This window comes from Eumetopias jubatus, unplaced genomic scaffold, assembly GCF_037043125.1.
Source record: "Eumetopias jubatus isolate StellerSeaLion01/CBP00866 unplaced genomic scaffold, mEumJub1_p1.0 scaffold_3, whole genome shotgun sequence".
NCBI classification, from domain to species: domain Eukaryota; kingdom Metazoa; phylum Chordata; class Mammalia; order Carnivora; family Otariidae; genus Eumetopias; species Eumetopias jubatus.
Window position 1 is genome coordinate 58,315,020 of NW_028274809.1, and position 13,851 is coordinate 58,328,870.

General features: G+C 36.7%; 1 protein-coding gene across 2 annotated transcripts in view; it reads left to right on the forward strand.

Annotated features, from left to right (window-relative positions):
- The window catches only part of GPR155 (G protein-coupled receptor 155), a 44,423-nt gene extending 36,059 nt beyond the window's left edge, over positions 1-8,364 (forward strand). The window contains exons 13-16 of one of the 2 annotated variants that reach the window (XM_028122539.2): positions 73-168; positions 2,589-2,653; positions 3,930-4,067; positions 6,424-8,364. In XM_028122539.2, the coding sequence (XP_027978340.1) occupies positions 73-168; positions 2,589-2,653; positions 3,930-4,067; positions 6,424-6,715 (591 nt within the window). In that variant the 3' untranslated portion in view covers positions 6,716-8,364. Of the gene's footprint in view, positions 1-72; positions 169-2,588; positions 2,654-3,929; positions 4,068-6,370 lie in introns of both variants that reach the window. The other variant, XM_028122545.1, reaches the window with a different exon arrangement.
- Positions 8,365-13,851: the final 5,487 nt, after the last annotated feature.

The window sequence follows — 13,851 nt, forward strand, 5'->3', positions numbered from 1 at the left end:
TACTGTGTTCTGGATAGAGAGAAATGATTAGCTAGCTTCATTTTAAAACACTATTTTCACCTTCCTTTACAGAATCTTTCCAGTTGTTTGTGGTGGCTATTCAACCAAGAACCTGGAAGACTCTATGTTGAGTTACAGTTTTTCTGTGCTGTGTTTAACTTTGGCCAGGTATTTATTCCCTGAGAACTTGGAAGGCTTTTTTCTGTTTTCCTGGATGGGCTGTTTGGGGGGCAGTGGTCCAGATGTTGTTGTTTTCTTTTAAATCGAAAGGGTTTAGTTGGTTTGCTGGCTGCTGGTGCATGACAGCTGACAGTGGCTGCCAGTCTCCATGTTGGTTCAAGTCCTCAGAATGCACCGGAGTGTTTCAGTCAGAAACACTAAATCGTTTTTGCTTTGGTTTTAAAATTAAGAATGATAATTTAAGCAGGGACAAGATGTTCCAGCTTCTTTTTAAACTTTGTGATGGTCTTAATAAGTCACTTTGGGAAGAAGACTTACCTTCTCTGAGCCTTTAGTTTCATCACTTAAATTGATGAACATCATTTCATTTACATTTCAATGTTTCTTGAAGAATAGGTACTTAAATCTTTTTAGAAAATCATGTGGTAGATAAATAAATTTTGGCCAGGGATAGTTAGTTACCATTCCTTGAGGACCTACTACTATATGCCAACCATTATTAAGCATGATACATTAGTCATCTTGCTTAAACGTCTCAAGAATACCTACAAAGTAGACATTATCATTCCCAGTTTACAAATTAGAAACTAAAATTCCATGAAGAACTAATATAATAGGTGCTATTGTTTTTATGTCACTATTAAAATGGATATTTAAGGATAAGTGATGTTTTATGTATTGGGAAGATCTTTTTATGTGTAAAGTTCAAAATGTGATTCTGTTTTTAATCCCTTACCTTTTAATTAGAGAATATTAGTCCGCAGATTAAGTATCGGGTTGAAGAAAATACTGTGTTTGAAATCATGGGGTTTTAATAATCAACTGAGTCAGTTAACATTTATCAGTAAAGAGTCCCGCACATTTTACCCTAACATTAATTTCCTTTTTTTAAAAAAAAGATTTTATTTATTTATTTGACAGACACAGCGAGAGAGGGAACACAAGCAGGGGGAGTGGGAGAGGGAGAAGCAGGCTTCCCGCGGAGCGGGGAGCCCGACATGGGGCTCGATCCCAGGACCCCGGGATCATGACCTGAGCCAAAGGCAGACGCTTAATGACTGAGCCACCCAGGCGCCCCTAACATTAATTTCTTGAAATATTTCCATTTTGTTTTGCCATTATTGTGGGAGCAAAATGACTCTGTCCAGATAGATAAGTGACCCATTCAGTTTGTTACAGATAGACTTGAGTATCCCAAGCTACTCGATGCCCACCTCACTTTGTGATTCTGTGTAAGATCTGATTCTGTTCCCAAGACCTATAAAATACTAGGTTGAAAACTCATGGTCTCATTCAGCATTTTGTATTCAGGAAAGCCACTCCAGGCTGAGTCACCCCAAGACTGGCACTGAGAAGGCTTCACAAAGAAGCTAATGCCAGGAATGTTGCATTTGAAATGATGCCCCCACAGCTAATGGCCCAAGTGTTTCAAAGGAGAGAGAGAGATATACAGCCCCCCCCTCCCACACCACCACCACCACATCCTATATAGGTGTTGTAGTAAGATCATTCCTTTTTGGTTGTAGTTTGGGGGTGAAGAAAGGTAGATCCTTCGTGCAATATATTACATTCTCCATCCCACCTCCCACCAGCTTGCACTTAGATCCTTATGCCACTGTGCGTGACAAATGGCAGCTCCTAGCCTCCTGCCTCTCCAAGCAGTCCCAAGTGTTCTGATCTGTGGCTGACTTCTGGTGCCATTTTGCTTCATCACCCCCAGATCCTTCAAAGCTTTTCCCTAAGCACCTAGCCAACTTCATTTCACATAAAGTTTGTTCGGTTACTTCATTATAACCAGATACTATATAATTCTGTAATTTCTCAAGTGTTAACAGAAAAATAATACCTAAGCACAATAGAAGCTAATTTATTTTCTTTTTTAAAAAGAGGGAAAAAAGACATAAAGCTTTTATTTATTTATTTATTTATTTATTTATTTATTTATTTGACAGAGACACAGCGAGAGAGGGAACACGAGCAGGGGGGAGCGGGAGAGGGAGAAGCAGGCTTCCTCGCTGAGCAGGGAGCCCGATGTGGGGCTTGATCCCAGGACCCTGGGACCATGACCTGAGCTGAAGGCAGACGCTTAACGCCTGAGCCACTCAGGCGCCCCATCATAAAGCTTTTAAATATTTTCATTTTTCTTCAGTAAGTTAGCATGAAGATGTGGTTGCTCAGTACTGGTTTAAATCGGTTATCCAACATAATTCGTAGGATAGGTGACTGGAAAGAGACAGCCAAGTATCATAACTGCCTCCAGGCATTAAACTTTAGAGGGCCTGCCTTACAATATTGCTCTAATCACTATGGGTTTGCTTCCCTCAGCACTAAATATGGTGACTTCCATAACTTCCCCGTCTTAACATTCTAGTGTTGAATTCATAACTATAACTTTTCTTCTTCCATAGGGATTTATTTCCTTTGGCATCTTTGGATTGGACAAACATTTAATCATTCTGCCTTTCAAAAGAAGGTAAATTGAGTTTTGAAATTAATCTGTATCTGTAAACGTAATGACAAGGCCATTCTATTAAGATACTGATATTTTTAAACCTTTAGTAACTGCTAGGAGACTACAGAAAGGATAAATTAAACACTGCAGAAAGGTTATATGTTGATTCACATATCTGTTGTAAATAACTGCAGAGAAAATACTGGAAGAACTCTTATTAATCCAACATTGTCATTTGCATTTTAACAAGAATTGATGGATGCTGACTTCTACCTATGCCATTAACTACATAAAGTAAAATGAAACTTGAAAGTGTATTTAAAAATGGAAATAATAGATGGTGTGCCCCCAAAGGTCTATATTTGACAATATAGGTTCTCCTTTGACAATAGGATTTCTCTTTCTATCAAACTGACAATTTATAGAAAACTTAAATTCTCTTCTTGCTAAATTTTTGGGGTTTTTTTTTGCTTGGTGAAGAGTTTCTTTAGATTCCGATTGGGAATTTCTTTATAATAACAATGATAGTGTGAATATAATAATGAAGTGGGAATTCTCCAACTTGGGAGTGGCAGGAAAGGGGGGCACAAGTCTTTGTATATCCTCATTTGTTTTCAAAGTCAAAATTAGTAGAAATTAGAAGTACTAGTGGAATTTATCCAACTATATAAAAAGTACCCAATATATGGTCACTCTTCTTTCTTCTCCTTCTTTTTTTGTCATCATTAACATCATCACATTATTAAGATGTAGTTGCTAGGGTCATAATCATTTCATTAAGGAGGAAAAGTGTAATAGGAAAGTCATTGAACTTAGTTAACAGCTTTATAATGTTGATCAGATAAAATAGTCAACAGATCTATTGTCCGAAGTGACAGAAACAGAAATGTGCTGTATTCCAGATCCTAGTATTTGTCTCTTTGGTACTGAAATTGGAAAACGATTAAATAAAATACTTGATCTCTGTAAGTAATTTTTGCAACTTAAAACAGTAGAATGTAGAATAAGAAAAGAACTTCATTTATTGGCAGAAACTGAAATGGATCAAATATGTCAGGAGGGTTTATAAAATGTTCAAGTCTCAAGTCTCCCACCCTGCCTCACCTCACCCCCATCCTACCTGCTTGGACCAGGAAACCAAGTGCAGGTTATGTCTTTGCCTCGGAGACTAACGATATCTGGATGTTGTAGATGTTGGCTTTGGAAGAGCCATGTTGATGGGGTGATAAGCAAGAAGGGGTTTTCTCTCAGTGCTTTCCTTTCCTTAAAAGTGGCCTCCATAAATTTTGGTTTTTAGACTTGAATTCCTATGGAATAATAAAGAATCAGCAGAAAACAGGGGTTCTCCTGTTCCTGAGGAAATAAAAATGACCTGTCAGCAATTTATCCATTATCACCGTGACCTGTGCATCCGAAACATTGTCAAGGAAAGAAGGTAAGTACAAATTCCAGATAATTATATTTTAAATGATTAATTTTGGTTTGTAACAGGCTAAGAATGTGGTTGTAACTAACTACATGGTTGTTATTTTCAATAGCATGTTTACATGTAAAAGTTAAAATAGCTGTGGGTCAGTTTATAGTTTAAGAAACAATATATAAGATTTTTACACTTTCTAAGTGTTATATTAACTGCCAATTTCCATATAAAATGTGAAAACTAATTTAGAATGAACCAAGATGTCGTGAAATATTAACATTCACTTCACGTTGGCCATTAGTGTCTCTCACAGAGCTATGAGATACACTGGATTTAGAAGTGGCTTTCTATTCTCCATCTCCTAGCGGTATATTATTTCATACTATTAATGACACTGTCAGGAAAATGAAATGAAATTTGTATTTTAATTAATTTGGCTGCTTATTTTTCCCTTCAAGTCCTAATCTTCAGTCTATGACATCATATTTATTCTTCTAATCCTCAAGGTATGGAGGATGCAGCAGGAAATGAATGTTAAAGTGCCATGATTTTTGGTTGTCATAAATGAGGAAAAAAAAACACAACATAAAGAACCAAATACGTTTATGTGTATAACTACGTATTTGAAAATTTATGAAGATTACCATTCAGGGTCATATATTTACACTTATTATGCCAGTATATTTAATTATAACCGAAAGGAGGCCTGGTATAGCCAGTGGAAAGGGGACTCACTGGTTGCGCACTGATACCAGAGGCCAGGTCCTGAATCTGCCACTTACTAGCTATGTGACGTCGGGCCAGTTCGATTCTCTGAACCTTTGTTTTCCTCTTATTTGAAGTTAGATAACATGTCTTTGAATTGGATAGCAAAATCTATATGATGGTCCAAGCTCAGTTTCTGGAAATGGTAAACTATGAGGAAAAGTTAGTTTCTTACCCTTAAAGAGCCAAACAGAATTATTTCAAAGTTCCATCTGTGGCTAGTTCCAAGAATTTACAATTTTTTTTTTAAAGGAAGAAAGGGCACTCCACTTCAGAAAGGCCCCCCTGACTGTGACTGCCTACTGTCAGAAGCATGGCTCTTGCTTCTAGTTGAGCGGACACTGGCTGATGGTGCTGCTCTGCATCCTGTATGATGGCACATTCTCTGCATTCTGTACAGTTCCATGCACCGTGCTTGGAGCTTCCTGGTCAGTCATCAGGAAGCAAGTGCTATTCAGTTGGTATCTGGGATTACAAGGTGTTTGTTAGGCTATAAGTTAAAACTCAACAAGCAGGGAGAAGGATCAGACAGAGGTGGTAATATTCAGGCTTTTGTTCAGAGTGATGTTTGTCGTGGCAAAGCATAAATTAAGATATCTTATTACTAAGCAAAATACTGATGTTAAAATATTTTGATTTATGTACTTGAGAAGATTTTTCATGTATATGAACCTCTTTTCTAATTTTTCTATGAAACGCTATATTCCTTGGTGGTTAAATGGTCTAAAATGTTTGTCACCTATTGCTCATTTCATCTTGATTTTCATCCGCTGTTTCCTGTTGTCAAGCACTTCAGGTTTTACAGCTTGACTAATGCTTGTGGACAGATTCATGTTGTCTCTTACATATTTGTATGAAAACCTACAGAATTCATTTAATTGATTCTTTAACATTTCCCTTCCCCTTGTTTATTTGTTCATACGTGAGGTACCCCACATTTGCATTAGGAAGACAGATTTTTAAATAATCAAGAAATAGATTCATCATCAAAGTACATTTTGAAGACCTTACATTTGTAGCAAGACAGATCACACTTGTTCTTTCCTTACTTCCTAATGCAAATTCTTGACAAGCGTTATCAGTAAGAATGTCTTGCTGCTGAAGGCAGGAAGAAAGACTGTTTGTGGGCACTGTGATAAACAGAAAATAATGACGTTTGATTTGAGTAGTTTAGTAAAAATAGTCACTTCTTAAGAGCTTGTAAAAAATATTATTTAATGTTTCTGAGACAATTAAGTTATTTATTATACCTGAGTATAACATAAAATGAACACTATTCAGCTGTCTACAGAATGGATCTGATCATAAAAGACCAGCTACTATAAAAAGAATGCTTCTTCGTAGATGCATTTACATTATGTCATTTTTTTTTACATGTTTCTGTTTTCACAAGCATTATTGGCATATTTTATTTTTTCCTGGTGGATCTTTCTAGGGTCAGGTGAGTTAACAAACCCTTTATATTCAGAAGAGTTTCATTCCTGCCACACTTTTAACTATCATGCTGTGTTTCCCTGTCTCCTGTTTTTCCTTGCTTGTCCTCTATCATGCAGTGCTGATACCGGGTTTACAGAACATATGGGTGAATCATTCCTTTGACACACAGGTGTGGTGCAAAGACATCCGTTGGGACCTTCTGTGGCTGTGACCTGGTGAACTGGCTCATTGAAGTCGGCCTTGCCTCCGACCGCGGGGAAGCTGTGATATATGGAGACAGACTGGTGCAAGGGGGAGTCATCCAACATATTACCAACGAGTATGAATTTCGGGACGAGTACTTGTTTTATAGATTTCTTCAAAAGAGCCCTGAACAGAGTCCTCCTGCTATTAATGCAAACACGCCCCCACAGGAAACCTATAAAGAGATTGAGCATTCATCCCCATCCCCTAAGACCTAAATTATAAAGGAGACAACCCTGGGCCATATTCTAGCCCCAGATCTGTTTCTTATTAGCTGTGTGACCTTGGGCAAATCATAACCTCTCTGAACCTCAGTTGCCTCTTCTGCAAAATTTGGTGAGATGTGTTCCTACCCCGTGCGAACATTTTGTGATTTCATGTCTATGGAAAACACACAGGAAACTGACTTAGGAAAAAGAGAAAACCAAGTCAAAATTTAAAGTTCTGATGATAAATATAATAATTACTATAAACTAGTTATGCCAACATTTTAAAACATTGCTCCCCACATCTGTTTGCTATAATTTCAAAGTCAACATCTAATGTACTATTGCTTTAAATTGCCAAATTTGGCAGGTATACTGCTAGCAGGAAATGGACCTTAAATTATGACAACTTTGCACTTATTGATAGCACCTCCTGAAAAAGAATTTTAATGATTCTGATAAAAGGCCTTATTCTGTTTTTCCCATTTTCTTGACAAATAGTACTCATTAAAAACTGGAAGCCGTATTTTTTTAAGGTTCATCTTTTCTTATTTTTGTATCCAAAATACTAATCTGTGCCACAGGAGGTGAATAAGAACCACCATAAATATTATCTCCAAAATCCATCAACAGAAGTCTAATCTTTAACTTTTGTACTAAAAATAATTTCAGCAGTTTTGTTTAAATTTTATCAACAAAATTATTGTCATATATCAATTCTGGTGTTTGCACAAAGCATCACAGTGCAGAAGAATAGCCCTATCACTTTATTCCCTGTAGTTAAAAAAAAAACAACTATATAATTCAAGTTAAGATTTAAAAATTCTAAACCTAACATCCTACTTTTACATCTAGAATTTAGTCTTTTTAAAGTATCCATGTATAATAATCTATAAACTTGAAAATTATTCAGTGTTGCCCTCAGATAAGCTTTATCTTCAATAAATTAAAAAGAGATCTATTCACATGACCTTTGAACCTCTACTTGTTAGGTGTCAGTGCTGGTTTAACTTATTTAAGACATGTTTCAAGTATTTATTTTTCTCATACTTTTAATGTCTCATGTAAAAGCCATTTAGAAAAATAATTTATAGATTTAAATCACTGCCTTTTTAATGCAACAAATATGTAATTTTTTTAAAAAACCTGCATGGAAGCCTGGTGTATTTAACAAGTAAATTATACTTTATTGTGTAGTATTAACCTGTACCAACTTTATGTTACGATTAGGGAATGGGGATATTTTTTCAGCAGAACTATCTTGCTGCAAGACCCTTTTTTTCATATGACCACATTATAAGTCTCAGAATGCTCAGGAGTAAGCATAAAGCCTCACTGTTATACCAGGAGACTTTTATAGTGACAGCAATACAGATATTAATTCACATGCATGCAGGCAACTCAAACTGGAGAATCTGTTTTGTGAACAAGTCATACTTCACATGTTCTGTTATTTGCATGAAGGGAATAGCAGCATCTTTTTCCATGGGAAACACTAAGAGAAAACCCTGGGTCTGAATGATCTGTTTCAGATAAGCAAAGGCTTTTTAGGGATGTTTTTAGGATTATGGATATGCTAATTTTGTTAAATGAAAATATTTGTAACTTTTACTCTCACTGACAAAGCAAGTTTCTCAATAAAATACCTATTTTAACTTGCATTGCCATTATCTTTTCTTTGAGTAATCTGAAAAATGCAGAAGCCATCACAGAGGTCTTTTCTATACGTTTTCAATTTTTTTTTTTAAGGTTTTATTTTTTTGAGAGACAGAAAAAGCACGAGCAGGGGGAGGGGCACAGGGACAAGGAGACTCCCTACTGAGCATGGAGCCCATCATGGGGCTTGACATGGGGCTCAATCCCAGGATCCTAAGACCATGACCTGAGCCAAAGTCAGACATTTAACTGACTGAGCCACTCAGACGCCCCTCAGTGTTTTGTTAAATGGGTCTCCTGAGATTGTTCCATTTTTCATGACTCTATGCACGGGGATCTATATGCACAGGGCCTTGCTCAATTATGCACTCAGTAAGCACTTTTTGTTAATGAATCAATATGACAGAGTCCTTTGCACATTTCATAATATTTAATACGCAGGGTCACAGCTGAGAAAATTACCTGATAGAATTTTGATTTAAATCTACCCCTTTTAGGTGCCTGGCTGGCTCGGTTTGTAGAGGAGGCAACTCTTGATCTCAGGGTCATGAGTTCAAGCCCTACATTCGGTATAGAGACTACTTAAAAAAAAAAAAATTACCCTTTTAGGCTAATATTCAGTATGGTAAGTTGTTCATTTCTTTGTTCTGATTAATTCCCTGAATAGCTTTTGTTTAAACTTCAATAATTTTGGGATAAGGTAGAGTGTGCTTGGAATTTTAAGAATAACGATTAATGACATTAAGTTTGTAAAAGCAAGAAAAATGTAAAACTATTATTTTACATGTTTGCTATGTAGGATATAGCTCTTAGTTTTTGCCCCTTCAATTCTCATATGACATAAAATATTAAATTACTTTAGACTACTGGTCATAGGTAGTCAAGTGATGTCTGATGGTTAGAAACATAGTTCAGGATCAGAAATGTTATCACCATTCTTCAGGAAAAGGTGAGATGATAAATTTCTATGATTGGTATGAGAAAAGCCTGAAGTAATTAATTAAAAAGAGAAAACATTCACTCTGTTGAATCTGTTTTTGGCAAATTTTACAAGTAAGGGAACTAAATTTCCAAAATTCTAGGCTGCATAATTATTTCTAGGACAAAATTTTTGGTAGATCAACAAAACTAAAAGACAATCTACTAATTGTGAGAAGATATTTGCAAATGACATAACTTAAAAAGGATTAGTATCCGAAATATATAAAGAACTTACACAACTTGACACCAAAAACCAAATAATCCAATTAAAAAATGGGCAGAAAACACAAACAGACATTTCTCCAAAGAAGACATATAGATGGTCAACAGGCACATGAAAAGATGCACAATATCACTCACCATCAGGGAAATGCAAATCAAAACCACAGTAAGATGTCATCTCACACCTGTCAGAATGGCTAAAATCGAAAACACAAGAACAAGTGTTGGCGAGGATGTGGAGAAAAGGAACCCTCGTGCATTGTTGGTGGGAACGCAAACTGATGTAGCCCCTGAGGAAAACAGTATGGAGGTCCTTCAAAAAATTAAAAATAGGACTACCATATGATCCAGGAATTGGACTACTGAGTATTTACCCAAAGAATACAAAAACATGAATTTGAAAGGATATATGCATCCCTATGTTTATTACAGCATTATTTGCAATAGATAACCAAGTGTCCATCATTAGATGAATGGATAAAGAAGATGTGATATATATATACACACACACACACACACACACAATGGAATATTATTCAGCAATAAGAATGAAATCCTGCCATTTGCAACAATATGGATCTACAGAATATAATGCTAAGCGAAATAAGTCAGTCAGAGAAAGACAAATACCATATGATTTCACTCATATGTGAAATTTAAGAAAAAAACAAAGGAAAGAAAAGGAAACCAAAAGAGAAAATATAACATACAGAGAACAAACAGATTGGGGATGGGGGAGAGTGATGGGTGAAACAGGTGAAGGGGATTAAGAGTACACTTATCTTGATAGCACTGAATAATAGATGGAATTGTTGAATGCCTATATTGTACACCTGAAACTTTTTGGTTGAAGATTAATATATAAATTGATGCTTTCACCAAAGATCAAACAAACTAGCTTTCTCTAAAGTACTCAATTTATTAAACTATTCCCTGGGTTTATTACACAGTGGTAAATAATAAACCACACCATTTAAGGGTTAACCAAAAAGAAAAAAAACAAAAGCTTAATTTCAGCTACTATATTTTTTACTTAAGAAATACATGAAATTTAAGAAAACCTTAAATGTTCTAAGATATACCACAAGGCATTAATTACCCACATGATTACCAAAACCCAAATACTGTATCGGATTTACAGAGTCAAAGCCTCCCAAACTGTTTCTTAATTCACATATCCTTATAATAATCCTTGTATTTAGGGAGGTATTTATTCCCATTTTGAATATGGAAAAAGGCAACAAGTTGGACCTGTGGCTTTACAAAGGTTATCAAGTAGTACAGATAGTTTGTCTCGGTAATTTGCTCAGCTTTACAGAGGACTGTACAAGTTATTTCCATCACCACTCGAATGCTCATTTAACAAATATTTATTGAGCATCTAGCTTGTGCCAGTGTTGAATACTGAGCTCACAATGGTGGGAACAAAGATGGTTCCTAACCTCATAAAGCTTCTAGATTACTGTGAAGGACAGATGTTAGACATATAATTACCCTTCTGATCAGGATCACATGTGGCTCTGAGAGTATGTAACAACAGACTTGACCCTGTGGTATTGGGGAAGACTTTCCTAAGGAACTCATGTTTCAGCAAAATTCTAAAGGATGAAAGGAACTACTGACACAAAGAGGAGTACATGAAATGAATGGTGCAAGGAAAGGGTACCGCTGTTGTGAAAGAACTGGGCACATTCGAGGATTTGAAACAGCAGCATAGGAAGAGCTTTTTAAAAAGGGGAAAGCAAATTGATGCAGGCACTGTGGAAAACAGTATGGAGGTTCCTTGAAAGTTAAAAATAGAATTACCATATGATCCAGTAATTCAACAACTGGGTATTTACCCAAAGAAAACAAAAACACTAATTCAAAAAGATATATGCACCCCTCTGTTTATTGCAGCATTATTTACAATAGCCAAAATGTGGAAGCAACCCAAGTGTCCAACCATAGATGAATGGGTAAAGAAGTTGTGGTATGTACATATACAATGGGATATTATTCAGCCATAAGAAAGAATGACATTTTGCCATTTGCACCAACATGGATGGACCCAGAGGGTATAATGTTAAGTGAAATAAGCCAATGAGAGAAAGACAAATACCGTATTATTTCACTCATACATAGAATTTAAGAAACAAAACAAATGAACACCAAAAGGAAGAAGAAGAAAAAAAAAACAGACTTAAGTACAGAGAACTGGTGGTTACCAGAAGGGAGGTGGATAGGGGGATGGGTGAAATCGTTGAAGGGGATTACGAAAAAAAGAAAAAACATTGGCAAAACTGTAATAAGATATAGGTGGGGAAGATCAGCAGGATCTTGTTGATAGTTGTTAAGGACTGGGACTTACTTCAATGACTCTTTAAGAGTTTTAGACTCAGCAATAAGAAAATGAACAATCTGACTTTTAAAATGAGCGAAAGAGGGGTGCCTGGGCGCCTGGGTGGCTCAGTTGGTTAAGCGACTGCCTTCGGCTCAGGTCATGATCCTGGAGTCCCGGGATCGAGTCCCACATCGGGCTCCCTGCTCAGCAGGGAGTCTGCTTTTCCCTCTGACCCACTTCCCTGTTGTGTTCTCTATCTCTCATTCTCTCTCTCTCAAATAAATAAATAAAAAATCTTTAAAAAAAGAAGGAATTAAAAAAAAAAAGAAAGAAAGAGGGGTGCCTGGGTGGCTCAGTCGTTAAGCATCTGCCTTCAGCTCAGGTCATGATCCCAGGGTCCTGGGATCAAGCCCCACGTTGGGCAACCTGCTCTGCGGGAAGCCTGTTTCTCCCTCTCCCACTCCCCCTGCTTGTGTTCCCTCTCTCACTGTGTCTCTGTCAAATAAATAAAAACTTTAAAAAAATAAAATAAGGGGCGCCTGGGTGGCTCATTCGTTAAGCATCTGGCTTCGGCTAAGATCATGGTCCCAGGGTCCTGGGATCAAGCCCCGCATCGGGCTCCCTGCTCCGCAGGAAGCCTGCTTCTCCCTCTCCCACTCCCCCTACTTGTGTTCCTCTCTCGCTGTGACTCTCTCTGTCAAATAAATAAATAAAATCTTTAAAAATAAATAAAAAATAAAATAAAATAATAAAAAATAAATAAAATGAGCAAAAGATCTAAACAGATATGTCACCAAAGAAGATAGATGGCAAATAAGCATATGAAAATATGTTCTGCATCATATGTCATCAGCAAATTAAAACAATGAGATACTACTACACACCTAGGAGGTGGCCAAAATCCAGAACACTGACAAATACCTAATGACAAGGATGTGAAGCAACAGAAACTCTCATTCATAGCTGGTGGAATGCAAAATCGTAGTCACTCTGGAAGGCAGTGTGGCAGTTTCTTACAAAACTAAACATACTCTGACCATACCATCCAGCACTCATGTTGCTGGGTATTTACCCAAATAAACTGAAAACTTATGTCTACACAAAAACCGGCACACAGATGTTTATAGCAGCTTTATTCATAATTACCAAAACATGGAAGCAACTAAGATATCCTTCAATAGTGAATATCAGCAACCAAGATATCCAGACAATGTAGTATTATTCAGCACTAAAAAAAAAATGAGCTCTCAAGCCATGAAAATACACGGAGGAAACTTAAATGCATATTACTAAGTAAATGAAAGAGCAAATCTGAAAAGGCTAAATACTGTATTATTCCCAACTATATGATATTCTAGAAAAGGCAAAACTATGGAGACAGTAAGAAAGATAAGTAGTTGTCAGGGATCAGGGGGAGGGAGAGATAAATAGGTGGAGCACAGATGATATTTAGAGGAGTGAATCTACTCTGTATGATACCATGATCATTAATACATATCATTATACATTTGTCCAAACCCAAAGAAGGTACAATGAGTGAACCCTAATGCAGACTATGGATTTGGGGTGATAATGATATGCCAATACAGGTTCATCAATTATAGCAAACGTACCATTCTAGTGTGGGATGTTGATAGAGGGGTAAGTTGGAGGTGGGACAGGAGGTATGTGGGACTCTGTACTTTCTGTTCAGTTTTGCTCTAAATCTAAAACTTGCTATAAAAAATATTTTCTTAAAAAGTTTTAGAGGGCAATTCATGATTAGATTTACATTCCTCAGAGATCACTCAGGCTGCAGTGACCTCTGTGAATGGAGATAAAGAAAAAAATGGGTGTAGAAGACAGTTAACTGCAGTTGTCAGGTGAGAGATGGTGCTAGTTGAGTCTAGGGTGGTGTGGGAGGAGAAAGAGAAAACATGTTGGCCCTAGGGAGAGAGATAAGATTCAAGTATGTGTCCCTGGATAA